The 25533-nt window shown below is 52.9% G+C and overlaps 10 protein-coding genes across 10 annotated transcripts; 4 read left to right on the forward strand and 6 right to left on the reverse strand.

The window, feature by feature from the left end:
- Nucleotides 1–323: 323 nt before the first annotated feature.
- On the forward strand, nucleotides 324–4342 carry VTC2 (Phosphate metabolism transcription protein). The gene is made up of 2 exons (XM_062888994.1): nucleotides 324–3064; nucleotides 3136–4342. The coding sequence occupies exons 1-2, from the start codon at nucleotides 722–724 to the stop codon at nucleotides 3220–3222; spliced, it is 2430 nt and encodes an 809-aa protein (XP_062744932.1). The 5' UTR covers nucleotides 324–721; the 3' UTR covers nucleotides 3223–4342.
- Nucleotides 3487–6367, reverse strand: QC762_307050 (uncharacterized protein). Its single transcript, XM_062888995.1, has 3 exons — nucleotides 6312–6367; nucleotides 4506–6227; nucleotides 3487–4440 (listed from the first exon to the last, which is right to left on the reverse strand). Exons 2-3 carry the CDS (start codon nucleotides 4959–4961, stop codon nucleotides 3709–3711), a joined length of 1188 nt encoding a protein of 395 aa, XP_062744933.1. The 5' UTR covers nucleotides 4962–6227; nucleotides 6312–6367; the 3' UTR covers nucleotides 3487–3708.
- On the forward strand, nucleotides 6072–8638 carry RHO1 (GTP-binding protein Rho1). The gene is made up of 5 exons (XM_062888996.1): nucleotides 6072–6936; nucleotides 7091–7118; nucleotides 7314–7511; nucleotides 7574–7708; nucleotides 7768–8638. Exons 1-5 carry the CDS (start codon nucleotides 6866–6868, stop codon nucleotides 7918–7920), a joined length of 585 nt encoding a protein of 194 aa, XP_062744934.1. The 5' UTR covers nucleotides 6072–6865; the 3' UTR covers nucleotides 7921–8638.
- Nucleotides 8639–9108: 470 nt separating this feature from the next.
- Nucleotides 9109–10042, reverse strand: QC762_307070 (uncharacterized protein). The gene is made up of 3 exons (XM_062888997.1): nucleotides 9512–10042; nucleotides 9221–9447; nucleotides 9109–9192 (listed from the first exon to the last, which is right to left on the reverse strand). The coding sequence occupies exons 1-2, from the start codon at nucleotides 9758–9760 to the stop codon at nucleotides 9433–9435; spliced, it is 264 nt and encodes an 87-aa protein (XP_062744935.1). The 5' UTR covers nucleotides 9761–10042; the 3' UTR covers nucleotides 9109–9192; nucleotides 9221–9432.
- A 486-nt stretch (nucleotides 10043–10528) lies between these two features.
- On the reverse strand, nucleotides 10529–13199 carry QC762_307080 (uncharacterized protein). Its single transcript, XM_062888998.1, has 2 exons — nucleotides 11609–13199; nucleotides 10529–11549 (listed from the first exon to the last, which is right to left on the reverse strand). Exons 1-2 carry the CDS (start codon nucleotides 12762–12764, stop codon nucleotides 10930–10932), a joined length of 1776 nt encoding a protein of 591 aa, XP_062744936.1. The 5' UTR covers nucleotides 12765–13199; the 3' UTR covers nucleotides 10529–10929.
- Nucleotides 13200–13559: 360 nt separating this feature from the next.
- QC762_307090 (uncharacterized protein) lies at nucleotides 13560–16326 on the reverse strand. Its single transcript, XM_062888999.1, has 2 exons — nucleotides 15411–16326; nucleotides 13560–15347 (listed from the first exon to the last, which is right to left on the reverse strand). Exons 1-2 carry the CDS (start codon nucleotides 15618–15620, stop codon nucleotides 13974–13976), a joined length of 1584 nt encoding a protein of 527 aa, XP_062744937.1. The 5' UTR covers nucleotides 15621–16326; the 3' UTR covers nucleotides 13560–13973.
- A 1694-nt stretch (nucleotides 16327–18020) lies between these two features.
- Nucleotides 18021–19028, reverse strand: QC762_307100 (uncharacterized protein; the record flags this gene model as incomplete). Its single annotated transcript, XM_062889000.1, has 1 exon — nucleotides 18021–19028. One exon carries the CDS (start codon nucleotides 19026–19028, stop codon nucleotides 18021–18023), a length of 1008 nt encoding a protein of 335 aa, XP_062744938.1.
- A 373-nt stretch (nucleotides 19029–19401) lies between these two features.
- On the forward strand, nucleotides 19402–20575 carry GET1 (GET complex subunit get1). Its single transcript, XM_062889001.1, has 3 exons — nucleotides 19402–19609; nucleotides 19703–19889; nucleotides 19951–20575. The coding sequence occupies exons 1-3, from the start codon at nucleotides 19523–19525 to the stop codon at nucleotides 20289–20291; spliced, it is 615 nt and encodes a 204-aa protein (XP_062744939.1). The 5' UTR covers nucleotides 19402–19522; the 3' UTR covers nucleotides 20292–20575.
- Nucleotides 20576–20892: 317 nt separating this feature from the next.
- On the forward strand, nucleotides 20893–22339 carry QC762_307120 (uncharacterized protein). Its single transcript, XM_062889002.1, has 2 exons — nucleotides 20893–21053; nucleotides 21126–22339. The coding sequence occupies exons 1-2, from the start codon at nucleotides 21034–21036 to the stop codon at nucleotides 22252–22254; spliced, it is 1149 nt and encodes a 382-aa protein (XP_062744940.1). The 5' UTR covers nucleotides 20893–21033; the 3' UTR covers nucleotides 22255–22339.
- Nucleotides 22340–22516: 177 nt separating this feature from the next.
- QC762_307130 (uncharacterized protein) lies at nucleotides 22517–25466 on the reverse strand. Its single transcript, XM_062889003.1, has 4 exons — nucleotides 24876–25466; nucleotides 24389–24612; nucleotides 23081–24273; nucleotides 22517–23021 (listed from the first exon to the last, which is right to left on the reverse strand). The coding sequence occupies exons 1-4, from the start codon at nucleotides 24925–24927 to the stop codon at nucleotides 22628–22630; spliced, it is 1863 nt and encodes a 620-aa protein (XP_062744941.1). The 5' UTR covers nucleotides 24928–25466; the 3' UTR covers nucleotides 22517–22627.
- Nucleotides 25467–25533: the final 67 nt, after the last annotated feature.

Here is a 25533-nt window from a genome sequence, read left to right on the forward strand (position 1 = left end):
GAGGCTTGAGTAGTTTACTTGACGTGAAGGGATCATGATTACATGCCAGTAGCGAAACAATACAGCTTTTGTATGACTTATGTGCTGTGATTTGTTTATGAACATGAAGAGTCTAGATTTGCAAGTTGAGTTGCATGTGCTGAAAATATCGCCAAGAGCACGTGGGTGATCCCAGTGGTCGATTGGTCAATGGCTGGAGCTGGAGGACTTGACAGGGAAGCTATAGTGGTTGAAGAGTACTTTGAGGTTGATTGTTGATAGACATGTCACAGCATCGAATTCTCACAGCAAATATTTTTCAACACTTTACATAGAGGTTTGAAGTCATGCATGACTTGTGTTGCTTTGAACAGCGCTGAAAACCAGTTGATGACCTCTGAATTCCAGACCAAAATCAAACTTTTGGTAGCCTCTAACGCCCGCACCAGGGGCAACGGGTACTGTGGGGAAATATTTCTGTGCCATCGGGGCGGGGCCTGGTTGGTTTATGACGAGACACCACTCTGCACTCTCCAAAACCGCCATCATCGCAAGCTTTCTCTTTCCAACTGTATTTTTGTTTCATCATTTTCACCGGCCTTTTGTCTCTGTGGCACCAGCAGGTCTCTCCCTCTACTGTTAACACGAGACTCCACTACATCATCTTCATTGCTCCCTCAAATCAAACACGCACCCATTAAATAACACCGACGCCTCCAACGGGAGAAGGCAACAGTTCACGATGCGCTTCGGCAAAACCCTCCGCCAGTCGGTCTACCCGCCCTGGAAAGACCAATACATTGACTACGCCAAGCTGAAATCCATCCTCCGCGAGGACAAGCCCGACGACGAGGACGAGCCCTGGACCGAAGAAGACGAGAACCGCTTCTGCGACGAGATCTTCAACACCCAGCTCGAAAAAGTGGCCAAGTTTCAAGAGGCCAAGATTGAGGAGCTGCGCAACAGGACGGATGAGGCGGCGGAGAAGCTGAAGCATTTGAATGAGCAGCAACAGTCCGAGGAGGGTGGCGAGGGTGATGCTGCCCAGGAAGAGGGGGAGGAGGGAAAACATGAAGAGGTGGCGGTGGATAAACAGAAACTCAAAGAGATGGAGGCAGAGCTGGATAGGATCACAAACGAGGTCAAGGAGCTGCAAAAGTATAGCAATCTGAACTATACTGGCTTCTTGAAGATTGTCAAGAAGCATGATCGCAAGAGGGGGGATCGGTACAAGATTCGGCCGATGATGCAGGTCAACTTGTCGAACCGGCCGTTCAACTCGGAGCAGGCTTACTCGCCGTTGTTGAACAAGCTGTCGTATATGTATTTTGCGATTAGGCGGTTTGAGGCGCCGGATGCGGGGGATGTGCTGCCTATTGATCCGGACAGCCAGCCTGAGACGCACAATGGGGAGAAGTACACGGCGCACAAGTTTTGGGTGCACCCGGATAACTTGTTGGAGGTCAAGACGTACATCTTGAGGAGGCTGCCGGCGCTGGTGTATAGTGAGCAGTCGGCCAAGGAGGTGGATGGGCAGCAAGACCCGACGATTACGTCGTTGTATTTTGATAATGCCAAGTTCCAGCTGTATTCGAAGAAGGTGGAGAGGGAGGCGGAGGCGAGTTCGTTGAGGTTGAGGTGGTATGGGCAGTTGAGCGCGAGGCCGGAGATCTTGCTGGAGCAGAAGCTGTTGCATGAGAATGGGACGAGCGAGGAGAGGAAGTTTGCGATCAAGGAGAAGTACGTCAAGGCGTTTCTGGATGGGGAGTACAAGATGGAAAAGTCGGTTCAGAAGATGGAGAGGAAGGGGCAGAAGGCGGAGGATGTGGAGGAGTTTAAGGGGACGGCGGACGCGATTCAGGAGTTTGTGAGGGATAACAAGTTGGAGCCGTTGGTGAGGGCGAATTATGTGAGGACTGCGTTTCAGAATCCGGGGGATGATCGGGTGCGGATTTCTATTGATACGGACATTGCCTTCATCCGGGAGGACACGCTTGATCGTGACCGGCCCTGCCGCGATCCCAAGGACTGGCATCGGGCGGATATCGACAACAGCAACATGACCCACCCGTTCAAGAACATCAACCAAAGCGAGGTCTCCCGCTTCCCTTACGCGGTGTTGGAGATCAAGCTCAAGGAGGACGTCAACAACAAGCGCGGCCGTCCAGTCTGGATCCAAGACCTCATGGGCTCCCATCTTGTCCACCCCTGCCCCAGATTCTCCAAATTTGTCCAGGGCGTCGCCTCTCTCTTTGAGGACTACGTCAACCGCCTCCCCTTCTGGCTATCGGACCTCAACACCGACATCCGCAAGGACCCCCAGCGGGCCTTTCAAGAAGAGGAAGAGCGTCGCGCCCGCAGAGCGGAAAACGAGCAAGTGGTCGGGTCATTCCTGGGGACCAAACTGTCGTCGTATAAACCCTCCCGCTCGTCCCCAGCAGCAAAATCCTACCTCGCCGACCGGATGGCGACAGACGCTGCTGCTGCCGCCGCCTCCCCAAAGTCAGGCGTTACAACCTCCAATCAACAACAGGCCGTGTCCACCCCCGCCGGCGACGAAGCCGGCGAGTCCTCCCAGTCCCAACCCCTCATCCCCCGCGAGAACCGCGAGAACCGCGAGATCAACTACGGCACCCTCTCCTCCGTCCTCCCCGGCTTTTCCCTGTCCAAGTACAGCAGAGCCAAACGCGCCCACGAAGCGGGCATCACCTCCCTGCCCCCTGGAGTGACGGAACCAAAGGAGTGGATCAAGAACTCTGGCCCGTTGCAAATCGAACCAAAAGTCTGGCTGGCAAACGAGCGGACGTTTTTGAAGTGGCAGCACATCTGTGTATTGCTGGGGGGGTTGGCGATCAGTTTGTACACTGCCTCTGCAAGCTCGAAGGGAGGGAACTTGCTGGGGGAGGTGATGGGGATGGTTTTCTTGGGTGTGGCGGCGTTTACGGGGGGTTGGAGTTGGTGGGTGTTGAGGAGGAGGAGGGAGATGATTGTGGGGAGGAGCGGGAAGGATTTTGATTTTGTGCTGGGGCCGATGGTGGTGGCGGGGGCGCTTGGGGTGGCGCTGGTGGTGAATTTTGGGATTGCGGTGAGTACACTAACTACGCTTTTGATTGAAACCGGAGAGGGGAAGGTTGTGTGCTAACTTGTGTGATGTAGTATCAACAGGCTTTTGAGAAGCATTGGGGGGGTGATGGGGGGCATCATGGGAATCGGAGTGGGGTTGATATGGGGGATTTGAGGTGAGTAGAAGAGGACCGGTATGAGTGATAGCAGGAGTCATAGTAAGAGTTTTAAAGGGAGTGAGATGGGTTATGAGAGGATAGTGTTGTTGTGTTTTGGATAGGTGATGTTGGATGTCTGTGCGGTTCTGTTTACTTTTTTGAATCAGGGGTTCAGGGGAGAGTTTTTTTTTTTTTTGCAAATCATAGCATTGACAAGCGGTATTGTATATTGGCATGAGAGGCAGGGCCACAGCTTGGATTGTATAACAGAGAAGGGCCTCAATATCAGTTTCAACCATGTGCTTCGTGAAAGGGCGTTTCTTGTGATTTCTCTTGTTCCGCCCCTTTCTATATGCTACATCATTTATCGTTACAAAGAAACATTCCCGTATCAAACACGACCGTTCCATATGTTTTTACACTTTCAATACCCTCCCCCATTCACGCCATTTTCAACCCAGGGGTATCTTGTTTTGATATCTATGTACCTTACCTACACATGATGGTTCTACACCTTTGGTTGGTCCACCGGCGCGGCCCCCTCACCGCCCTCTATCGATAAACTCTCCACCGCCTTCCTCAACTCCTCGTCCTGCTTCTTCCTCTGCTCCAACTGCGCGCTCACCAACCCACCGCTCTTCCTCAGCGCCTGATTCTTGGCAATAACCCTGCCAATCTTCTCCAACATCTCATCCGTCAGCACCGGCTGGCCCCTCTCCCGTCTCAGCTCCCTCAGCTTCCTGTTGTACTCCTGCACCGGCTGCAGCATCGTGTCGACGCTCTTCCTCCTGGCCTTCTTCTCGTCCTCCTGGGCCTGAATCTTGGCGATGTACTCCTCCGTGTGCCTCGTGCGGAACTTGCTGTAGCGGTTGCGGAGCTCGTCAATGACCACCTCTGGCATTGGGGGACGCAGGAGGGTGGGGATGTAGGTGCGTTCCTCGACGTCGATGCGGAGGGTGTCGATTGGGTGGTCGATGTGCTTGACGGGGGGAATGGCAGGCCAAGGGATGGTGACGTTGAGGCCGGGGACGAGGCGGGAGAAGAGGGTGCGGCGGGTGGGACGGTCGTAGGAGATGTTGACGGGTTTGAGCTCGCGGACGATGACATCGCGGACGTGGCCGGAGTCGGGGTGGGGGAGGGGGTAGACGAGGCGGACGGCCGAGATGGGGACGGCCATGGCGATTGGTTCTACTGGGGAGGAGCCGGGTTCGCGGAGGTATTCGGGGATTTTGACGTTGGTCTTGGGAAAGGAGGGTTAGTCATATGCTGGGGAGGGGGGGGGGGGTTATGGTGGAGGAAGCTCACCTTGAGCTCGTCCTCCATCTCGAGGACCATGGTGTTGGTTCGGATGGTCTTGATGGGGACGATCTTGCCCTTGTAGGGGCCCTCGAGGATGACTACACGGTCTCCGGGGGCAAGGCAGAGGTTCTTGGAGCCGCCGGCCCAGGCGCAGCGGGCTTCCTTTTGGGCGGGGGTGAGCTGGGAGTGGAGGAGAGCTCTGTCGACCGAGATGGCGCCGTATGGGTTGCCGAATTCGTTGAGCTTGCCAGTGTCACGGTTGGGGGCGATGAGGCCCAACTTGAGGTCCTCGTTGCGGCGGATGATGGCCTGTCGCATGTCCTCGCCGACTTCTTCTCTGTGCCTCTTGATCTCCCTCATCCGCTCCTTCTTCTCTTGCTGGTACCGGCGCTGGGTCTTGCGCTTGATTCGTTTTGTCACCTGGCGCTCGGCCATGGCAACCCGGCGGAGGATCTTGTCCATCTCGGGCCGCAGACGGTCAATTGACCGTTGGTGTGCTGGGGAGTGGTGAGGGGAGTTGTGTTCGTCCTTTGGTCGGCGGGGGAGGGGGGGACCGGGGCGGGCGAGTATCACATCCGTCGGGCGCACCAGCAGCGAATCTCAGAAAAGTTGACTGACCAAAGCTTCAATTCGTGCCATCGACGGTCCGTGTATGCCCCGTGCACCCGGCGGTTGGAAATTTTTACGGCTGACCGAGAGAGGCCTGTCAGCTGGCAGCTATGAACATGGCCCAGCGACCCACTTTCTGAGATATGCTGCATCTGCATCATCGAATGCTTTTGTCATGTTATACATAGAGAATGGGTCACTATGTCAAATATCAAAAAGGGGTTGAACCAACAGAGATCTCCCGTGCAGCTGCGGATAAGACGCCCGGACGAGTTGACATTCGACACGCTCGTGTTGTGATCCTGTATCTGCACATCAGACGCCGACCATGCCGAATCCCAAGTATCAGGTCCAATCTGACTGCCTTCTCACGAGTTTGTAGGGCTGACAAGCAAACAAGCTGATGCTGAAATGGCTGGCAGTTCGTTCGGCTTTGTCCCGTTGTGCAGCTCCCGGGTTGCAGGCTGTAGGTATGGGCTTGGGCAGTCCTATGGCTGTCCCTAGGACTCCAGCGTTACGACCCATTATGACCCACACACTTCTCACTTGACACCGTAGGAGGGCAAAGACGGTGAGCTTTCTCCTCGGTCTTTGCAGATCTCCTTGTTGGGAGGTAGCCAACTGATGCACCCATCACATGCCTCGACTGTTAATAATGGATGTCATCAATGTTCGAGGTCACTGTTTCAGAAGCACAGATATTCCGTAATGGCAAGGCTGAGGGAGTTATGCTGTGAAAGGATAGCCCCCGTTCTTAAGCCTTGTGCAAGTGCAGGTGCTGTGCTTCTGGTTGATAGGGGCGTTTTTTTTTGCGGGGGGGGGGGCGGGAAACTCTCCCAATCGGTCGGGAGTCATAGAATTCAAGACATGTGCTTCGGCTGGTGCAGGACAGCCCTGACAATGGCATCATCGCATTCGTGGTAGGCAGCCGTGGCGATATTCCCACGTTCTTGATTGTGTTGATGGAAGAGCGAGGCCCGCCGACAATCCGACCCCGTCTGTCCGTTCAAGATTGCCTGTCTTTCAGGGGCTTGGGATCTTTGCCAGCCCAGGGCAGAAGGCTGGGGCCACATCGGTGCACGTTGACGGGAGCATCTGCCAGCCAAGGACACCCGCTACCTAAGATATAGTTAGTCCATAGCTAAAAGTTCAGGACTCGGAGCCCGTGATGCTGTCGGTCCTCCGTAGGTAAAAAGCCACTACCTGTCAATCAGCAGGAAGAATAAAATAAACAATTTAGAGCACTACAACATCACGAGAGAGGTGATTAAATAAGACCAAAAAGATAACCGGCGACCTCCACCACTGCCCTGCTGAACAGGGAAGCTGAGCCCAGACCAAGCGAACAGCACTTAAGCAAGCCCCCCCAAACTTTTTGTCCACTCAGAGGCCCCCGTTTCAGGCGCGCACCCACTCGTCCTCATCTTCCCGGCTCCCCCCAACGCACTGTTGCCGTTGCCCTTTCTCTGTCGTCAATTGAAAGCGACTTGATCTTCTGCTCTTTTCCACCTCCACCTTGCAACCTTCCATCTCTCGCACTTTTGCTGCATCAATCACCCACGAGCCCGACCAACTGCACCCAGACAGAGGCTCTGACTCCGCCTCCGCTCTCTCCTTGACATACAGATACCACCGCTGTTCTTCTTTTTGTTGAACATCACCCGTCTCCCGGCCTCGCAGCTCGACACGTCTGCGACCTCCCAAACCAAGCCAAACCAAATCACTTTTCCAACTTATTAACCTAATCACACGCAACAATGGCCGCCGAGCTTCGCCGGAAGTTGGTTATCGTCGGTGACGGTGCCTGCGGAAAGACGTGCTTGTTGATGTGAGTAGCCTTCCATGATGCCCGTTCTGTCATGTCGGATTTAGTCCTTTCACCGCCGCAACCATGACCTTGGCCGCGTCGTCATCAACAACATCATCATCATCATCAACCCCCATCATCCATCATCTACAGTTACTGACAGGTCTCGTCGCAGTGTTTTCTCCAAGGGTACCTTCCCAGAGGTAAGATTCGAACTACTTTCACCCTCCCGTGCACGCTTCGATTGCCCATCACGCCACCCCCTGATCGCTATTGACCGCCTCTGCAACTTTGCTGCCCATACCTGGGCGTTCGATGACGATCAAGACAACCGCACCACGGCACTTGGATCGCGCTGGCACTGCCCTTCAACTATCAATTACTAACAAAACCTGCAGGTCTATGTCCCTACCGTCTTCGAAAACTACGTTGCCGATGTCGAGGTTGATGGAAAGCACGTCGAGCTCGCCCTTTGGGATACGGCTGGCCAAGAGGATTACGACCGTCTCCGCCCTCTCTCTTACCCCGACTCCCACGTCATCTTGATCTGCTTCGCCATCGACTCGCCCGATTCCCTCGACAACGTTGGCGAGAAGGTAAGTTTATGCTTATCCTACCATATTACGCTTGGACGTTACTGATGTAATTCTCTCGATAGTGGTGCTCCGAGGTACACCATTTCTGTCCCGATGTTCCCAAGATCCTTGTTGGTTGCAAGAAGGATCTCCGTTTCGACCAGAAGACCATCGAGGAGCTCCGCAAGACCAGCCAGCAGCCCGTGTCTCCTGAACAGGTATGTTTTTGCAATGATCGTCCCACACGACAACAACAAAAGCTGACAAATATGTGCAGGGTCAACAAGTTGCCACCAACATCAAGGCCACCAAGTATCTCGAGTGCTCCGCCAAGACCAACGAGGGTGTCCGGGAAGTGTTCGAGTTCGCGACGCGGGCCGCGTTGATGAAGAAGTCATCAAAGAAGAAGGGCAAGTGCGTCATCGCCTAAGCGCAATCATGTGCTCTGCAGATATACCCCTAGCAATCTGTCGACCTTTGCCGCACCAGGCCTCTATACCCAACGCCCTCGCACCCAGTAATGCATCACAGTGGGGACATTCCCTCTCGGAGAGGCAGAAACAGCTCACCCGACATTCTTGGAATATCACCATCCGCCGTCGACCGTGGGGAGGATAGGATGGGATTTATGCTCCAGGAGGGCTACGCGGAAACGTGCGCAAGGACTGGGAGGGAAACACGTTTTTGGCCCATGAGGCGGGAGAGGAGTGACAGAACGCGAAGCAATATTTTGAAGCGTCTGTCTCATGGCGACTATTGTGTCGGTTTGGAGATGGGCCGAGTACACGCAACTTTTTGGGCAGAGGCTTTGCCGTAATCCACACCACCTCCTTCCTCTCTGTCTGACTCTCTGTCCCCCCTTTTCATCTTTTCCGATAACTCTCTACGTATTGTACCTCTCTGTTCTCACTTTTTTCTAGCTAGCTATTTAGTCAATGTGGTTTTTTTTTCTCTTTTCTGGACTTGGACCGGGCCTTTGTCGTTTGTTGTGGGTTGTGCCACCTGCTTGCTTGTCAAGTCTTTGGGTTGTGCGGTCTGGACTTTCACTGGTCGGTAGGCTAGATCATCATCATTGAATACACAGTTTCTCTCTCTTTTTACTCTGCTGGTTACGTCATTGTTGACCATGTTATCCACGTAATGTTGTTTGACATACGAGATGCGAGCGAGATGGGTGTGAACAATAAAAAGGGGGGGCTGTGTTTTGACTCCACTCGGCCTCTCAGGTTGTCCCTTGCGAATGCTCAGCAGGTGAGGAGTGGCTGTGCTGATTTGCTGTGGTAATTGCTGAATTAAGGAAGGGTGGATATGTTGTTGGGGGGGGAGGGGGGTGGTTCATCTTATTATCTTGGGTTGAATAGTTTGCAGTTTTGTGAAATGAGAAGAAGGCTTGATTTAGGTGGGGAATACGAACGAGGATGGTTTAAACTCATTTTTTGGCTTTTCTAAGCTATAGGTTTAACGTCGTGGATGTATTATTATCTTGTTGGAGATGAGCTTTGCTTGAAGATAGGTGTTGTTTTCGTCTAAATCAAAGACACGGCTCAGGATTTGAAAACAGAACAATTCTTTATTTTGGTTTTTTTCTGAGAAGATTGGTATCATCATCGTCAACTCATCATGGAAACAAATAAAAAATACCAAAAAACAGCGAGAAAGAAAAATTGGAAATCAGGAACTAGTTTCTCCGTCATCCACCACCCTTCCTCTTATTCTCCTCGTGAATTGACTTTCGAACATTGGCTAGGTAGACGTAACTCCCTGCTTGACGGCCTATGAACCCGGCAAAGCCCATTTGTTGGCGGTGTCTTTTCCGTTGTTCTTGTTGGCGGTGTGGACGGGTGAGATTGTGGAGGGGGAGTTGGCCGTCTAGTTGAGACAGAAGGAACCGATGCCGTTGGGAGTTGGTGGGGGAGGGTGAACGACGGGAAGGGGAAGTCTGCTAGTTGGGGCAGGTCTGTATTAGAAAGGGTGTGGATGTCAGCAAGGCGGGTTATGATAAGTGAGTGGGGAAGACTTACAGCTCCGCAGCTGCCGCAGGACTTGCCCTCTGAGGCGGCACCGCACTTGGGGCAGCTTCCGTCGTGCATGGTTACTTGAAGTGTTTGGCGGGTTGTTGGTTGTTTGGTTTGAGTGAAAAGTTGAGAGTGTAAGTTGAAGTTCACGATAGTGGAAGGGGTGAGAGTTTGAAGAGGGGTAGATAGGTAGGTGGGCAAGAATGGGGGACTAAAAGAGCGGGGTATATATATGCTGAACACACCACCCACCATCAACCGCACTTATTAACAGATGGAAGGAGGGAACCACATGATCCATCACTTGTTACACACATGGACCATTTGGGGGCTAACTAAGCCGCGGACAAGCTTGTCACCTATCTCCATGGGTAACCGCGTTAAGCACGGCAGATGTTGGACCCTTTTCTCTTCCTAAAACGGTGGTGCATAACGCTACCTACCTTAGTTTGCCTATCATGAGGGAGGAGCGTCAAGTCACAAGGTTGGGATTTGCAATCGGATCTCCACTAGTAGAGGCAAGTTTGGAGGATGACCGGGACTTGAACTTCAAAGTCATAACTTAACAACACAAACAAACCGGGGTTGAGGGGCGGGGGATTCTGCTTGACGTGCTATGAAGCATTTACTGTAAGAGCAATAAGAAACCATATGCTAACCGAACAACCAAAGAAACAAAGCCTCTGGAACCGGGCAAAGTCTGCCCGTGAGACCTGCCATATCAGTGTTTCTTCCTCTAGCTAGGCCACGAGCTGCAAGTCTCGCCCCGTTTTCATCCCCAGTTTCCCCACGCCAAGCACACAATATATAGTACGTACATCCTGTATACCACCCACCCTCCTCCATTCGTTTATATCTCTCGCACTGGAACTTCAAAAGAGCGGCGGGCAACCGACCGAACGGATCGCTCGGGGTAGGGAAAGCGAGCTCGTGTGTGAGGCAGGTAGTGCCACTTACACGTATGTTGGATGGACTCGAACCAACACTTGTCAGCCACACACTCATGAGTTGCAAGACAAGATATGCTCAAGATCGGTCAAAACATGACACCTCATGTCTGATTTCAATCGCACAGTCCAAACTTATGACCCCGCTCTCCTGTTCAAACCTAGGTAAACCAATGATGCTCCCCTTGAAAACCCCAAACTCCAACGTCTCAACGCCCATCCAACGCCAATCTAATCACCTCCAGAGGCTACAGAGCTCTTGACCAGACAGTAAACCACAAAAGCCAGTCTCTATATGTACACAAAGCCGTTTTATACACAACCAAACACTCTGTTGGGTTTCACCAGTTGGCCCAGCAAGGCATCTGTTGACAAACAATATAATTATCCACTCCCCCCCTCCCATGGTATCGAAATTATGCCTTTTGTAACCTTTGCCATGATTAATAACACTGCTTCGTATCTCCCTCCCCTATTTCATGTTAGCATCGGAAACAAATAGTCAAAAGGAAACAAGAACATACCACTAATCATCTTCCCCAACGCCTGCACCATACTCATCCCCATCACCACCCCTCCAAACCCCACCACCCCCCAGGCCACCCACGTCCTCCAACTCTTCTTCGTCAGCTTAATATAGCACAACGGCGGCAAAATATACGCCATCGCCGCCGCGCTCGTCCCCCCCACAAGATCAAACACCGTTCCCAAGTCACAAGTCAACAGGCTCAGCGTCATGGCGCTGAAAACCAAGCTTGACGTAAATATTAAGTGAAGGGCGAGGTTGAACGGATCTCCCGGGAAGTAGTAGTTGAGCATCACCTCCCTGCAGACGAACGCTTCAAGAGGAAGAGTGGTGAGCATGTTGAGTCCGAAGCACAACCTCGCGATGTTGACCATGGTGTTGTCCGCGGGGAAATTGTTGAGGACGTTGCCCTGGGTCTTGTCCCCAAACGTCAAAAACCCTGCGAGGGCCATGAGGAGGCAGGCAAACATGCTGATTGCCGTACTGTAGTGCGTCACCTTGGAGAACCTATCGATGGTCGGTTTTTCGAGGGAGCCGTAGATGAGCAACGAGTTGTGATGGCAAACAAATGCTTTCCCCACTGTCAGCACATGATATCTTCCCTCCCCTCTCACAGCCAGAAATACATACCAAAACTGATAACCCCAATCGCACTCCAAATCCCATCCCCCAGCACCCACCCCTCCCACCCCTTCACCTCCCCCCTCTCCTCCACCTCCACAAACCCGACCTGCACCACCACCGTCAGAACAATAACCCCCATGCTCACCAGCGCAAACGTGCTCGCCTTTGCCAGCTTGGCAATGTCCCTATACAACGCCAGCGGCCAGCTCACCCCCAGCGTAAAAACCACAATCACCACCCTCCTATCCACCAGCCAACTCCCTATTCTTCCTCCAGCCAAATCCGGCCATATCGCCTTCATAACATTCGGTATCGAATCCCCCACAATAACCCCAAACGCCACCATCCCCCCAAACGCAAACGCCCACTGCGCCACGCTGATGGCGATCAACCCCGGCTTGCCAAAACACTTCTCCACCGTGCCCTGAAACGACGACGCCCCCGAGAGCTTGGAGTTGATGACGATGAGGCAGATCGTCCAGTCCACCACCACGGTGAGGACCACAAGGAGCAACGTGCCAGACAGGAGACCGGCTGACTTGAAGGCGTACGGTTGGCCAATGATGCCCGCACCGATGATGCTGTTGGCCATGTTCATGAACGCTGACGACAGGTTTGATTTGGGGCGGGATGCTTCCGAGGCGTGCCAGTCTTCTGCGTCGGCATGGTCGCCGAATAGGGAGCGGTCGGATGCGACGGCTATGGAGGGGGCGGTGATATCTGATAGCAGAGGGACGCGCTGGTGGCCTCGGCGGGCGGTGGAGGAGGAGGATAGGTAATCATCGTCGTCGAGGTTGAAGGTGTCTGATTCGGAGTAGTCGAACGACGCTCTGGCGTGGTGGTGGGTGTCCTCGTTTGTAGGGGTGGGTTTGGGAGGGACGGCGGGGAATTGCCTGGCTTCCTCTGGGACGAACGTGGGTGTGAGGTCGAAGCGGACTCGGTTTGGTGTGCGTGGTGTTCGTGGGCCGGGCGGGTGGATAGATAGCCCGCCTGGGGGTCGTTCGCGGGAGGAGGATTTGCTCGAGGAGGTGCTGTTGCTGTGGATGGGGGAGGGGCGTCGTTGTGGTTCTTGAGAGGCGTCGTGGGAGGAGAGGAGACCGATGATCTCTTCTTGGGCTGGGGCCCTTTCTCCTTCGGGGATGTCCCTTCGTATTCTCGACATGATTTCAGTGTTCTGTATGCCCTATCCTCCTCTCCTATCCCTTCCGAGCTCGCAGCTGTCCCTCTTTCTGCTCGTGTGTAATCGCAATTCGAAAGTCGCAATAAGTCGGCCGGTATAAGTCAGGGGCTCGGTTTGTCAAGATGCAGTGCACGTCACCGCTAGTCTTCTTCTCGTTCGTCGTTCGCGGGGAAGTACACACAAATTCGCAATCTTCCACTCCAGCTACTCGTCAAGTCGCTATTGTTGTTTATTCAAGTTTTGCTTCCCCCCCCCCCTTTCTCGCGATTCAAGCCACAACGGTTCGTTATGAGAGCGAGCACGGCTCGGCCGCCGGGATCCGGTTCGTTATTGGGCAACGTGTACAAACTGGTCGCATGAAACAAAGAAAACTAAAGCTTATTTCTGCATCCGCAAACCAATAGTAATAAAAAAAAAAAAAAAGAGCTGGCGCAAGTGTTGATTATGTATCTCAGTTCAAAAAAAGAAGATATAGAAAAACGAGTGTCATGAATTGGAAATTTCCCAAGAAACCAAATGTCTCGCCAGTTACAGAATGCCAGGTCAATTAGACCCCTGTCAGGTGATGCTGCGTTGCGCTACACACGGCACCTTGCGGAGCTAGCTAGCTTCCTCACAGGCTCTCACTCAGCCCCTGAACGGGGACCGCTTCGCAGGATGCGGCTGCTGCGCGTCCCGAAAGAGTGGACTTGTTGCCCGGTCTTCTGGAACACTGAAACACTCCGACCGACCCGACGATATCCGCTCTGGTTTCATTCTCACAAGTCCCAATCTCACTGCGGTGATGTTAAAGAAGCTTATTATTACTTATTTCTCTAGCGCTACCAAAATGGCGGGACCTAACTCAAAATGCCCCTTTTATAACCGATCATAAAGATCGTCGAGTGAACATCCTCAGCCGAGGAGTCGAGACAGGAGGTGACAACGTCCACGCTCCTCTTCACGGGGTAGGAATCAAATCACATTCTACCCACGCACGACTCGGCTCCTCTCCGCTGGGCCACTCTCTTCCAAAATAAAAAGTGCCAGTTGAATTGAATTCAAGAGGCGACTCGTTGAGTCTTGTTTGGGTTCAACCAACGACTGCCCTATTCCAGACAGCCGGTCTGTGGTTTCCCCCATGTCTTGTGCTGCGATTTGAGCACATCACTCTTCTCCAAAAACACACTTGAATGTTGTTACAATGTTCCTTCACACCGCCATCATGGCCCAAGCGACCAGAGCCCAGGCCAAGGTAAACGCGACACCTCCTACTTTGCTGCCACCAGAGACCGTCTTTGGGGTTACCGTCTCAGCACTTGTCTCGCCAGTTGCGCTCCCGGTAGATCCAGGTACGACAGGCCGACCATCTTCGCCAGTCGCCACAGCACCTGTGTTGCCCGTGCTCGTCGGCTTGGGCGGGGCTGCCTTGTTTGCAAAGCCTATTCGCATGTTGCCGTTGTCGGCGTCGAACACAGAATAGACATTCTTGAGGAAAACATCCCCCATAATCCATTCGCCAGGCCGAAAACTAGGTAGTTCGATATAGCCATAGATACGGCTGAGACACTTGTCATCTTCGACTTGGGCCACCCAGTCCTTGGCTGGAATCTCGTATGCGACACCTCCAAAAGTAACTTTGAATGCCGTTTTGGTATCGCAGGGGACGATATACTCGGTGTAGGCCGGCTTCTCATCCAGTTTGGCCCCGGGAACGAGCTTGAAGAGCTCCGCGACGTCGGGCGGCGACCCAAAGATGTATGTTGTTCCGGTGTCGATGATGGCTTTTGTAGAGTTGAGTTTGGCCTGTTTTCCGTCGAACGAAAAACCCTCGATGGGAATGACCCACTCGCCCTTCGCCTTGTGCTCCGTCGTGACGTCGGCGTACTTGATCTCGCCGACATGCTTGGCCGGGTCAATGCCGCCGAAAGTGGCCTGGCCGTCGTTCACGCCGTCCGAATCTCTGTTCATGCTGATGGCAACGATCGGCTTGAGGGCGTTCTGTTGCCTGACCTCCTTGAAAAAACTCCCAGTGACAGAGTGGCCCATCCCCAGACCCAGAATGCCATCAAAGGCATAATGTCGCAGTTCTTCTGCAGTATGGTTGGCCACACCAAATTGAACATTGACAGTCTTCCCCGCCAGCACCATGTTATCCCATCCCACAACACCTGTGACATTACCTGTGCCATAGTTGATGAAGAAGTCATCAGCTTGATTGGGCTTCCAAGACGTTGATGTTGCCGTGTCGAATCTATCGTGAAGGCGGCAGGCATATTCCGTGCAGTCGGTTCCCATGACCCAAGTGTTGCCCGCACCGGTGTCCAAAAGCATATACAATGGCGTCTTCTGGGAGCCGAGCTCGACCCTGATAAAGTAAGAAAAGTCGGGCCCGTATTGATAGATGCCGGTGCTGCCCTCTGATGTCGGCTTGATGGGGTGGGAAATAGGGTACTGGTTCCCTGGCACGTAGTTCTTGTCGTCTTTCTGACTTCGGGCACGCACTGCAGGCGGTCCTCCGAACTTCTGGGCGACACGGGCAATAGCCACTGCTACACGGTCAAAAGGTTCAGACTCATCGTCAAGCTAGAAACATGGTCAATATCATGTCCGGTGGGCAATCAAGGCGACAGCTCAGGAGCGACATACAACTTGTCTTGGCCTTGCAACCAAAGGGAACGTGACCACCTCGCCGCCATTGGACCTCGCCGAGTGGCCGCCATGCTTCCGCGTCGTCTTGGTGAAAGGACCACAATGGCCGGTAGGATCGCATTGGTCGTCGGGAATGAACACAACAAAGGCGTTGGCAGCGGCAACCCAAAGTGCGAGCTTTGTAAGAAAAGACGTCGGCCTCAACATATTGAGAGATGATCCCCAAAATCCTCACCACACTCCTCACCAACCTTGGCGGGACGTGGTCTCTCTCTGCCAACGGCTTTCCAAAAACTGATGTCGAAAAAACTTGGGCAGCCTCGATATCGGTGACAGATGACTGGCAACGGTCAAATGATCATTTGAGAGCGCCAGATCCGTCTTGCCGAGAGCGGAGGGTATTAAGAGGCGATTAACGATTAATTGGACAACATTGGAATTGTCGTCTAATGGTTCCTGCGGCCGAGAGTTGATGGAGACAGACGTAAACCGGACTTTTGTGATGGGGAAAAAGCAAACACCCAAAAATGACTATTCGCAGGCTATGCAAAAACGTTGAAGCTGAAAAATGACTTTGATAGGAAACTTGCTTGCTGGAAGATGCAAAACTATGCGGAAAGATCGGAAGAATGGGAAACGCGATGATGGGACAATGGGCGAGATACACGAGAGACAGGAAGCCGATGTTGAAACAAGCTCTTTGGAGGTATAAAGGAAGACCCCTCGAGCAATGATGGACACACCCCGAACAAACGGAAAGGAGATGTCGGATGGTGGAGAGAAAAATAAGAAGAGGAGGGTGGCGAGCGTGGGAATAAGAACAAGACATGGAAGGGAACGAGGCCAGATGCATTGCGGATGGAGCAGTCGGCCGCAACCACCCCTGCCTGCTCCTCTTTGAGGGGGCTTGCTGAGGGGGGGCGGACCCATGATGGTGTGCAGGAGACCAGGAGCAGTTGTGGGCTTCTTCCTGGCTCGATGTTAATTGTTGGCGATTGACATGGCTGTCAACCATTACCACCATAATATCCGCAGGTACCTGGGTAGCGAGAGATGATGGATGAGAGATATCTGCAACGTTGGGGGGAATGCTTCCCGATTGAGCTGGTTACCTGGCTATCTCATGTATACTCATGGATGTCTTGAAATTGTCAGTTGCGGCTGCCCGCATTTTGCCCTGGAAGCCCTGGCTCTCGCTGGATGGGAAAGCGGAGTGTTTTCCTACGCTTGCAACCCTCAAATACCGTTGAATACCGCCGTCTGCAACGCCAATTGAGCAAATGACCATTGCCTTTGGGGTCGTGGTGAAGCTCTTAGGAGCTTCTTGGGAAAATGTCTTGGTGTCTCTTCTCATCTCAAAAAAGCGACGATCTGCTCGAAAGTGGAGCCGCCCCTGTCCATGTCCAAATCATCTAGCCGCCGTCTGATTGGCGGCGGTCTCGAACAAGCTCTGCAGCGCTGCTCGGCGTCTGTGTGCCGCTTGTTTTCGAGGCTCCATCCAATTTGTCCCCCCAGCTTTCCCGGTCTCTGCAAAAGACCCCGAAGCCGTCCGGACTGCCATTTTGATTCCTTGACATCCCTTCCTGTCTGCAGTTCAGACAGTCAACATCTACCTCACTGTGTTCATGTCCTCTCCTGTGCATTCTTCTCACTTAGGCAAAATACAATCTCCTGAGAATACGAGCTCCCACAGCAACCAACATAAGCCAGCACTTCTCTTTCTGGAAATTTCATTTTCAAGGATGCAATATTGGGAGGGTGGCAGCCGTGGGAAACGAATCTGACAAGGGGGAGCCGCCGGCCTGTGCGCCCCAGATAACGTCCTGAACCTGGATCCCTGCGTGGCGTCGGCCAAGATATCCACCACGCAGCCAGCCTCGAACGAGCCAATCGGCCACACTCTTCTGCGCCTGTGTGAAGCAACACCACCACAACAGACTGATCCAGAGCCTCAGCTTGTCCTCTCCCATCCGGCCAGCTGAACAACAAGGCGGCTATCAATGTCTTACTTTTGGCTGTTTGGCATCATGGCTTTTGACAACAACAAACAGTTTCATGTTTGACCATCGCGCTTGGCACGAGTCTGCGTAGGTGAAGGTCCCCTACCTAGATCAGCAGAGCCCCCTTCCTCGGTGGAGAATGGTAATTTCTAACAAATACCCATCATGACCTCATGGGCATGGTGTGTGATTACCCCACGAAAACGCCCAAGCTCGTCGTTAGGTAAGAGGGGAATGGTACATTGAAGCTGTCAGTTTCATTCACCTCTCTTTTGACAACGGTTGAACTCCCAGTTCGTATCAGGCTGAAGAAGTCGATATGCCTTCAGCTGGTCTGACGTGCCAGTTTACCTGATATCCCGCTGAGGGTCTCTCTGTATGAATAAGAAGTTTGGACCATCCTACCAGTCTATGGTATGGAGAGTTCTTTCCGTTCGTCTCCGGTTTTCTCGAAGCCGATCCGTTTGATAGTCATAGAGATCTGCCCGTTGGTGGAAATTCTCCTGTCTTCCATACCTGGACACGCGGACAGCAACGTCACCTCAACTGACACCTCAACTCCCATCCTAAAACAATGGCTTTTTCCATCCGTAACGTAACTGTCTCATCAGCCGCGTACTCTGTCTGCTGATGGACTCCGATATGTCTCACACCACTCCACCGCCCTCCTCAACACCGCCCTGTCTGCCACCGCCGTCGTCTCCATCTCCAGCAGCTCCTTTTGAATCTCCAAAAATCTGGAATAAGCCTCCTCCGTCATGACACCCGCCGCTGCCAAAGTCGGCAAAAACACCCAGACAGACTCGTTTGACAACCGGAGAGATTCGACCAGATCCAACACCTTGGCTATCACTCCCGGTGCGTCCTTGTCACGGCCGAGGAGAAAAGACAGGAATGACCACCCTGATATGTCGGTGTGATTCTGAGCGCACCAAGTCTGGACTATTTCCAACAGCTTCCCACGGTTGAAGTTGTTATTGCTGATGTTGACCAAAAACCTGGCGTGACACCAAGCGTAGTAGTTCCGGGGATGTCTCTCCCCAGCCACGCAGACAATCCTCTCGATATCACCCGTGACTTCAACTGACAGACCATACTTTGCGTACTGGGTAATGAGCCACCGCCGATGACTCCATAACACGGGGGATTTGGTGTGTCGGTGTAGTCTGCTTGTGAGGAGACTGTCTACCGTCCTCTTTTCTTGTTCCAACACCGTTCTATGGTCAGAGTTTTGCCTTTGCAATTCTGACTGGAGAAGTCGTTTTCTGGTGTTGGCTGCTGTGAGGTGCTCGGGGTCGAAGAGGAGGATGGTGAATGTGGCGGAGGATATGTCGTCTGAGCTGAAGAGGGTGGGGTCGGTTTGGTAGGCTCTGAGACGGGTTCGGGCGAAGAGGAAGGATTGGACTAGGGCGAGTTTGGAGATGGCGATGAAGTTGTTGTCTTTGAGGATGGTTTGGCCGGGGGGGAAGTGGAACTCTTTAAGGATTTCGATTTCGAGGAGGGTGGTGGATGGGTAGGAGGGGAGGGTGAGGGTTTGCGTCAGTTCTTCGTATACTTGTTGTAGGTTGACGGAGTTGAGGTTTGCAGCTGTTTTTGGGTCTATGGCTCGGGACATTTTGAGCGGCTGTATTTGGGTTGCTGGTAAGAGCTTCAGGGATAGATTGAGTGTGAGATAGTCAGGTTGAGTGAGATGAGACTGGTGAGTTCAGGCTTGGCTTAAGGCTGCCTCGAGAGAAGGATGATATGTGAAAGAGGCGGGCAAAATGATCCAACTGTACAGTAAGTGGTGTTTCTGAGCCTGAGTCCCATAAAATCCCCTTTCAAGACTGGATGTTAAAGATAGTAGGTGATTGGCCCAAGGTGAAGCCATCAAGCCCCCAAGCTGACCTTGTGAAAGCTACCTACTCCAACCCTAACCCTCTACTGAACGCCACGCCACGTATCCCGCCTGTGGGTCTGAGCTGGCAGAGAGAGCTCCGTCATTGTCACGTTGATTTCTCTTCCCAAGGCTGACAGTCGAACCCCCCAACAAACAAAACATACTACGGACATGACCGCAACTTTAGACCGCTAGTTGTAAACCGACCAGCGCGCTCATACTCCCCAAAGATGTCATCTCTACTACTCATCATATTCGTCACCGAGCTGGTTGTCCAGCTGGTCAACACCCTCGGCGCAACCACCATCAACGATTCGGTACGCTGGCCTTCTCTCTGCGATGCCCCCCCCACCATGCCATGGCCGCCCTCGGCAAACGATCATATGCTGACAAGAAAACCCCATTGATAGCTATGGAGGATATACCTTACCCTACCGACACCGCTCTCGTTAGAGTTTGCACAACAGCGCAAGAAGCAAAAAGAATACCTCGCCGTTCGACATGAGCTGAAGGCGACGAGCAGTCAAGACGAGTTTGCCAAGTGGGCGAAACTCAGGCGCCAGCATGACAAGCTGTTGGAGGATCTTGAGAAGAAGAGTAGGCGATCACTACATATGGGTTGGAAGGGACGCAGTTGCTAACTTCTTCGTTTCTACAGAGGTTTCGCTCGAGGCAGCCCGCACCAAGTTCGATCGAACCCTCACGACCACCCGCACGGTCTCGACCCGCGGCGTACAGTGGTTCCTCCCCTTCTGGTACAGCAAGGAGCCCATGTTCTGGCTCCCCTACGGCTGGTTCCCCTACTACGTCGAATGGTTCGCCTCTTTCCCCCGTGCGCCAATGGGTAGCGTCAGCATTGTGGTTTGGCAATGGGCTTGCACCGCCGTGATCGCTCTGATGATTGAGGCGGCCACAGCAGCTTTGGTGTATGTTGCTGCGAAGCATTCACAAAAGGTCAGGCAGCCTGTGCCAGCGCAGTCGGAAAAGAAAGATTCATGAATGGGACATGTATGATGTTGCGAAGGTCAGGAAGGCCATGACAGGATTACACATAGGCATGAAGCACAAACGAAAGTAGTAATGGATAGACAATAAAATGTCTCTCACAATTTGACGCAGATAATCTTCATGGCCGGAGCTGGAGTTCTGCAACACTACGTGAGATGACTCTTGGCAGAGTACTTGGGCTCGATCTAGGCTCCCTTTTGACTTCTGCGACCATGGGGAAAAGATTCGCAGAAGCTTCGAAAGTGCCAACTGGTATTGAAAGTGGGGGAGGTCAGTAGAATATCACGCGCGAAGAGGGATCGGGACTGAGATGAATCGTTGTGAGTATATTGATTGCTGTATTTGCATGACTGAAGAAACAAAGTCGGTTGCGAATGGTGTCCGTTACAGTCGCTGAAGCCGAAGAAAGTGGTTGGTTTGTGAGAAGGTAGAAAAGGTCAACAGAAATTCGAGAGTCAAAATTTATATTTTCCCTCCAAGGCTGCGTGCGGGTAAAAGTGGGTACGTTTGCCGAGACTGCCACCCAGCGGCAGCCTTGCATACAATGGTGGGACACGACCGCATTCAACCCTTGGCTCGTCATTGAGCAATTGCCAGCCTCGTCAACCACCTGGCATCTTGGTGTCGCAAACAACAGATATCTTGACAACGGGGGTTTCCACAAACGCGCAGGCAAAACAACGGGAGAAATCGAATCGCGCATGCCGCCCGATCAACAAATACACCAGACAAGATGGCCATAGACTGGGGGACGTACGTGTATCTCTTTCTCTTTCTCCCACGCCCCCAAACCTACCTCTTAAGCTCCAGCTAACAAGTTAACAGCATCAAATCCCTCCTCATCTTCTTCGGCCCCCTCCTCCTGCCCAAAGCAATATCCTACTACCGCTCCATCCGTGCCGCCTCCCAAACCCACCGCCTCAAAATCATCCCCCTCTCCCCCTCCCTCACCCGCGCCATCGCCATCCTCTCCGCTGTGGCAACCACCTTCCTCCTCCGCGCCCTCCCAATATTTTCCCCAGAAAACACCTTCGCCATCACCCAATCCCGCCTCCAGATCCCCACCGAAGTCTTGTTCAACCGGTTATCCTCCCTCAGGGAACTGCACACTCTCACCCCGCTAGACCTCGCCCTCAAAGCAAAATTCACCTCGCTCGAGTCAAGACTGCTGTACCTCCAGTTCGGACCGGATGTCCTAGGAAACTGCCCCTTTTGCAACAGCGACGATCCGACGAGTTATTTGTATTATGCCATCCCGAGTATTTTGACGCCCCATGTTTTTAATCTGGTGGTTATCACGCTGGTGACGTCGAGTTTGTTTTCGGGGGAAAAGGCGGCTGGTTGGCGGACCCCGGCGGCGATTGCGAGTGTGGTGGTGGCGGTGCTGGATTTGTACTTGACCAGCAGTTTTAACCACCAGTCTAACTCGAACAAACTACGGCTGCAGGATCTGGATTTGTTTTTTTGGAGTTCGAGGCTGATGAGATTTATTTCTCTTGCCATGTTGGATATATTTCTTGCGTTGGCGATATATCTTACTGGGACGAACAGGGCGTTTGTCACGCCGCCGTCACCGGCGGAGAGGATAGAGAGTGTCTTGAAGGGGTTGGGGAATATCAAGGGGAAACTGAATGCGGCGGGGGTGGTGAAGAATACGGTTACCAGGGATGAGGGGTTGAGGGGAAGGAGTAATGGGTATTGGATACATGAGGTGAGGTTGACGAGGGAGATGATGGAGGAGGAGGAGGTGGTGAGGGGGATGAATGATGCGCTGGAGAATAGGCTGGATGTGAGAAGTTTGGAGAGGGATGCGGAGGAGTATACAAGGGGGGTTTTGGGGGGGTTGATGGGGTTTAGTAGTCCTACGGCAGCAAGTGGGGGTGAGGCGGTGCCGGGTACGCCAACTACTACGACGTCGTCGACGACAGCAGGTGGGCGCGTTAAGGAGGAGTAGATGGTGGCATCTTGGGTAATGTATGATGATTTAGCGAGCGAATTCTTCTGGCGTTTAAGGATAATATTAATTGTTATATCAAGAGAGTCTGGTGGTGATAAAGTGCTTGAAACCAGGTTGAATGCCTACAACACCTAACCCTTAGAATTTCGAAAGATAAACACCAGCACTACAAAACCCATGTCTTTTGATCTGCCCAAACCCAACAAAAAGAACAACATGCCACATGCCATGAATAATCCATGTCTTTGATGCAATGCCATGGTACTATAACTACCCTCCTCCGTTTCATGGATGCCTATATACAAACCAGCTACCAATAAGCTATATATTGTTATCTTTCCCACCCGCTTCCCTTCTTCTCTCACAAAATTCAGACACCCGGCCTCGTCCCCGCACTACTAGCACTGTCCTTCCTCGACCCCTTGCCTCCCCCACCCACACCCGCCTCATCCACGCTCCTCTCCAAAAAGCTCGCCCAAAGGTCGCTCAAGCTCTCCCCTCTTTCTTTGGGTGTCGCCCCCGCAAGCGAAGCGTTCTGATCAGCAAAAAACTCGCTGTTCAACGCCGGCGAACTAGGCGTGCGATGGAACGGTGAGGTGGGAAGGCGCAAACCTCCTGAAGCGCCAGGGCGGGAGAGACCGGCTTTTTCGCGCTGTTCCTCGCTCCACCCGAGAAAGCCGGCCATGACCTGCAGAATCTGGAAGCGTTTGGGGTCTGAGCGGTCGAGGGTGAGGAATTGGAGGAAGTGGTTTGTTACTAGTTGTCTGTGGGAGATAATTAGTGGTTATCGATCGGCTGGTAGAGGTGGGGGGAGGGGGCATACTTGTCGATCATCTCCTCTGGCTTCGTCTTCTTGATGTACTTCAGTGCCTTGGTCAGGTGGTCGTTTAGAACGATGGCTTCGTGACGAAGTTTGCCAATGAGAAGGTTCTTTTCCTTGACCTCCTTTTCAAAGGAGGCGGTCCGTTCGAGTTCCTTGGAGAGGGTTTCCCTTGCTGCTTCGGCCTCGTTGGCTTTTTGCTCGGCTTCCTGAACTCGCTTCTTGAGGGATTGGACGAGCTCTTCATTTGCTTCGACAATGTCCCGGAGTTCCTTCTTGCGAGCGTCTTGGATCTCTTGGAGGGCTCGCTGAAGTCTATCCACCGCTTGGCTTTGGACGTCTCGGTCCCCGACGGCTCTTTCGTAGCCTTCTTTTGTGGAGAGCAATTCCTCTTCCAACTCGGAGACTTTCTCGGCGAGGAGTTCTCTTTGGGAGCGTTCTTCCATGGCGATGACCTCCCATTCTCCCATCGCGGTGGCTGTGCTTTCCAGTTCTTCTCTTAGCTTCTTGACCAGCCTGTCCAAGTCATCTTTTTCCCTGTGCCAATTTTGTTGAGACAGATTGGATCTGCTTCTCAGGCTTGTCAACTCCCGCCCTTGTTCCTGAACCTCTTGCTTCAGCTGCTCCGTCTCCTCCCTTTGGGACTCGATCTGTTGCGTGAGCTGGTCATTCTGCGCTTCTAATTCCTCCACCCGGTCCTTCGCCTCTTCCAGCTCGGCCTTGTCGCGCTTGAGGCGCTCGCCGAGGGTCTCTTTGATCTTCTCAACGCGACCGAGAAGGGTCTGGTATTGGGTTTCCGCATGGTCCTTGGCGGATTCGGATTCTTCGAGGTCGGCTTTCAGCTGGGTAATCTCTGTTGACTGAGCTTCCAATTGCTGGCGAAGCTTCTCCACCTCTTCTTGGAGAGCCGAGTTATCTGGTGAGGAGGACATGGTGGCTTCCAGTTTGGTGTTGATGCTGGGTGGTTGCGGGGGCGTCGTCGTTTTCTCTGTTGGTTTGTGTTGGTGGCCGTTTGTGTCGGCATGACCGTTGGCTGGGGGTTCCTCCTCTGGCTGTTCAGGCTCGGGCTCTTCCTCCGGCTCTACTGTTTTCTCGGGTTCGTCTTCTGGCTTCACAGATTCGAGCGCCTCGTCTGCTAGCGGAAAGGTGTGCTCGACCTTATCTGGCGGCGGGGACAAGGGGCTGCCTGGCGCATTCTACCCAATGGGTTAGTACACCTTCAACGACATGAAACCCACGGTCCCGAGGCCGGTAGTAGGCAAGGGCAGGGGGCAAATGACCAGAGTTCCAAACATAGTAGGTTGCGCATACCAGAGTTTCTGGCTCTTGAGACCGGGCGCTCTCAACGCCATCCTTTTCTCCTGGTGGTGGCTCTCGTTGTTGCTTCTGCGCCGCTACGCTGCTGCTGTTGTTGTTCCCGTTGCTACTCTTTCCGCCGTTGTTGGTGTTATTATTATTGTTGTTGGTGTTTTTCTTCTTCTTATTCCTGTTCTTCCTGCTAGGAGTGGTGTTTGAAGATGCGGTCGAGGCGGGAACTAATGGTGGTGAATTACAACAATTGTATGATTAGCGCAAAATGCACGTCAAGGGGAGATCTAGGCCTCGTCATAGAAGAAGAAATAGGAAAAAAGACAAGATGGCAAGGTGATAGGTTCCGGTATATGCATGTATTGTAACAGAACATAATCGTAGGGTCTCCCCGTCGGACCAGTTGCGGTCTGGCCACTTGCACTCTTTCAGGCCCTTCGCTTGCTGGGCGGTGGTGCTACCCCCAGCAAAGCCCACATGGGGGACATACCTGGTGCTGTTGATTGGACAGAGCTGCCCTTCGGCGCGGAAGAAGAGGACATGGTTTCCGGGGCAGATTTTAGCAATTGGTCATGGAATCAATGCCCGGGGGATGATGAAGAGGAGCAGAAATGTGGCCCTATGTGTCTTGTTTTGCCTGGCTGGCCGTGGAACAAGTACTTGTGTTGAAACAGCAAGGTAGAGCTCAGCGAGTGCGCGCCGCAGCAAGCATCCCACTTCCATGAATTCCGATCCGTTGCTCCACGTCAGCTCGGCCTGTTCCTCGCCCTTGGAAGACAAGAGAACTGTTCCTTGCTCAGAAACAATGCATATTCTTACGTGTCATCTATAGGCCTGAGAAGCCAGCACGAGGTCCCCCAAGGAGGTTTTTAGTCAGGGCTTGCATCTTGATAAATGCTACCGTGTTGCAGCATGCAGCAGCCGCAGAGCGGCGCAAGAGATGGTGTTCACAGGTGGGGACCAATATTACGTAATCTTCAAGGGTCACGGACCAATCGTGGGTTTTTTTACCAACTCCAGGTTCTGCCAGCCGCGAAGAAACTTTCCCATTTTCTTCTTTACATATTTCACCCTTCCCCCCGAATATTCTTGGAATCCGCCCGCTGGTGCATTTATGTAACAGCAAATGTGGCCTTTTCATCTCTTGG

The sequence above is a fragment of the Podospora pseudocomata genome, chromosome 3 (assembly GCF_035222375.1).
Source record: "Podospora pseudocomata strain CBS 415.72m chromosome 3, whole genome shotgun sequence".
Classification (NCBI taxonomy): Eukaryota; Fungi; Ascomycota; class Sordariomycetes; order Sordariales; family Podosporaceae; genus Podospora; species Podospora pseudocomata.

Excerpts from the sequence above, each read along its gene's own strand:
- QC762_307130 (XM_062889003.1), bottom strand. The coding sequence starts at position 24,927 with ATGTCCTCTTCTTCCGCGCCGAAGGGCAGCTCTGTCCAATCAACAGCA. Across the intron at positions 24,613-24,875 it reads TGTCCAATCAACAGCACCAG|TTCCCGCCTCGACCGCATCT; the intron begins GTATGTCCCCCA and ends CACCACCATTAG. Across the intron at positions 24,274-24,388 it reads CTCAAGAGCCAGAAACTCTG|AATGCGCCAGGCAGCCCCTT; the intron begins GTATGCGCAACC and ends CCCATTGGGTAG.
- QC762_307050 (XM_062888995.1), bottom strand. The coding sequence starts at position 4,961 with ATGGACAAGATCCTCCGCCGGGTTGCCATGGCCGAGCGCCAGGTGACA. Across the intron at positions 4,441-4,505 it reads AGATGGAGGACGAGCTCAAG|ACCAACGTCAAAATCCCCGA; the intron begins GTGAGCTTCCTC and ends TCCTTTCCCAAG.
- QC762_307080 (XM_062888998.1), bottom strand. The coding sequence starts at position 12,764 with ATGTCGAGAATACGAAGGGACATCCCCGAAGGAGAAAGGGCCCCAGCC. Across the intron at positions 11,550-11,608 it reads GATTGGGGTTATCAGTTTTG|CATTTGTTTGCCATCACAAC; the intron begins GTATGTATTTCT and ends CAGTGGGGAAAG.
- QC762_307090 (XM_062888999.1), bottom strand. The coding sequence starts at position 15,620 with ATGTTGAGGCCGACGTCTTTTCTTACAAAGCTCGCACTTTGGGTTGCC. Across the intron at positions 15,348-15,410 it reads TTGCAAGGCCAAGACAAGTT|CTTGACGATGAGTCTGAACC; the intron begins GTATGTCGCTCC and ends CCATGTTTCTAG.
- RHO1 (XM_062888996.1), top strand. The coding sequence starts at position 6,866 with ATGGCCGCCGAGCTTCGCCGGAAGTTGGTTATCGTCGGTGACGGTGCC. Across the intron at positions 7,512-7,573 it reads TCGACAACGTTGGCGAGAAG|TGGTGCTCCGAGGTACACCA; the intron begins GTAAGTTTATGC and ends TTCTCTCGATAG. Across the intron at positions 7,709-7,767 it reads AGCCCGTGTCTCCTGAACAG|GGTCAACAAGTTGCCACCAA; the intron begins GTATGTTTTTGC and ends AAATATGTGCAG.
- QC762_307120 (XM_062889002.1), top strand. The coding sequence starts at position 21,034 with ATGGCCATAGACTGGGGGAC. Across the intron at positions 21,054-21,125 it reads ATGGCCATAGACTGGGGGAC|CATCAAATCCCTCCTCATCT; the intron begins GTACGTGTATCT and ends ACAAGTTAACAG.
- GET1 (XM_062889001.1), top strand. The coding sequence starts at position 19,523 with ATGTCATCTCTACTACTCATCATATTCGTCACCGAGCTGGTTGTCCAG. Across the intron at positions 19,610-19,702 it reads CAACCACCATCAACGATTCG|CTATGGAGGATATACCTTAC; the intron begins GTACGCTGGCCT and ends CCCCATTGATAG. Across the intron at positions 19,890-19,950 it reads GGAGGATCTTGAGAAGAAGA|AGGTTTCGCTCGAGGCAGCC; the intron begins GTAGGCGATCAC and ends TCGTTTCTACAG.
- QC762_307070 (XM_062888997.1), bottom strand. The coding sequence starts at position 9,760 with ATGGTGGGTGGTGTGTTCAGCATATATATACCCCGCTCTTTTAGTCCC.
- VTC2 (XM_062888994.1), top strand. The coding sequence starts at position 722 with ATGCGCTTCGGCAAAACCCTCCGCCAGTCGGTCTACCCGCCCTGGAAA. Across the intron at positions 3,065-3,135 it reads TGGTGAATTTTGGGATTGCG|TATCAACAGGCTTTTGAGAA; the intron begins GTGAGTACACTA and ends TGTGTGATGTAG.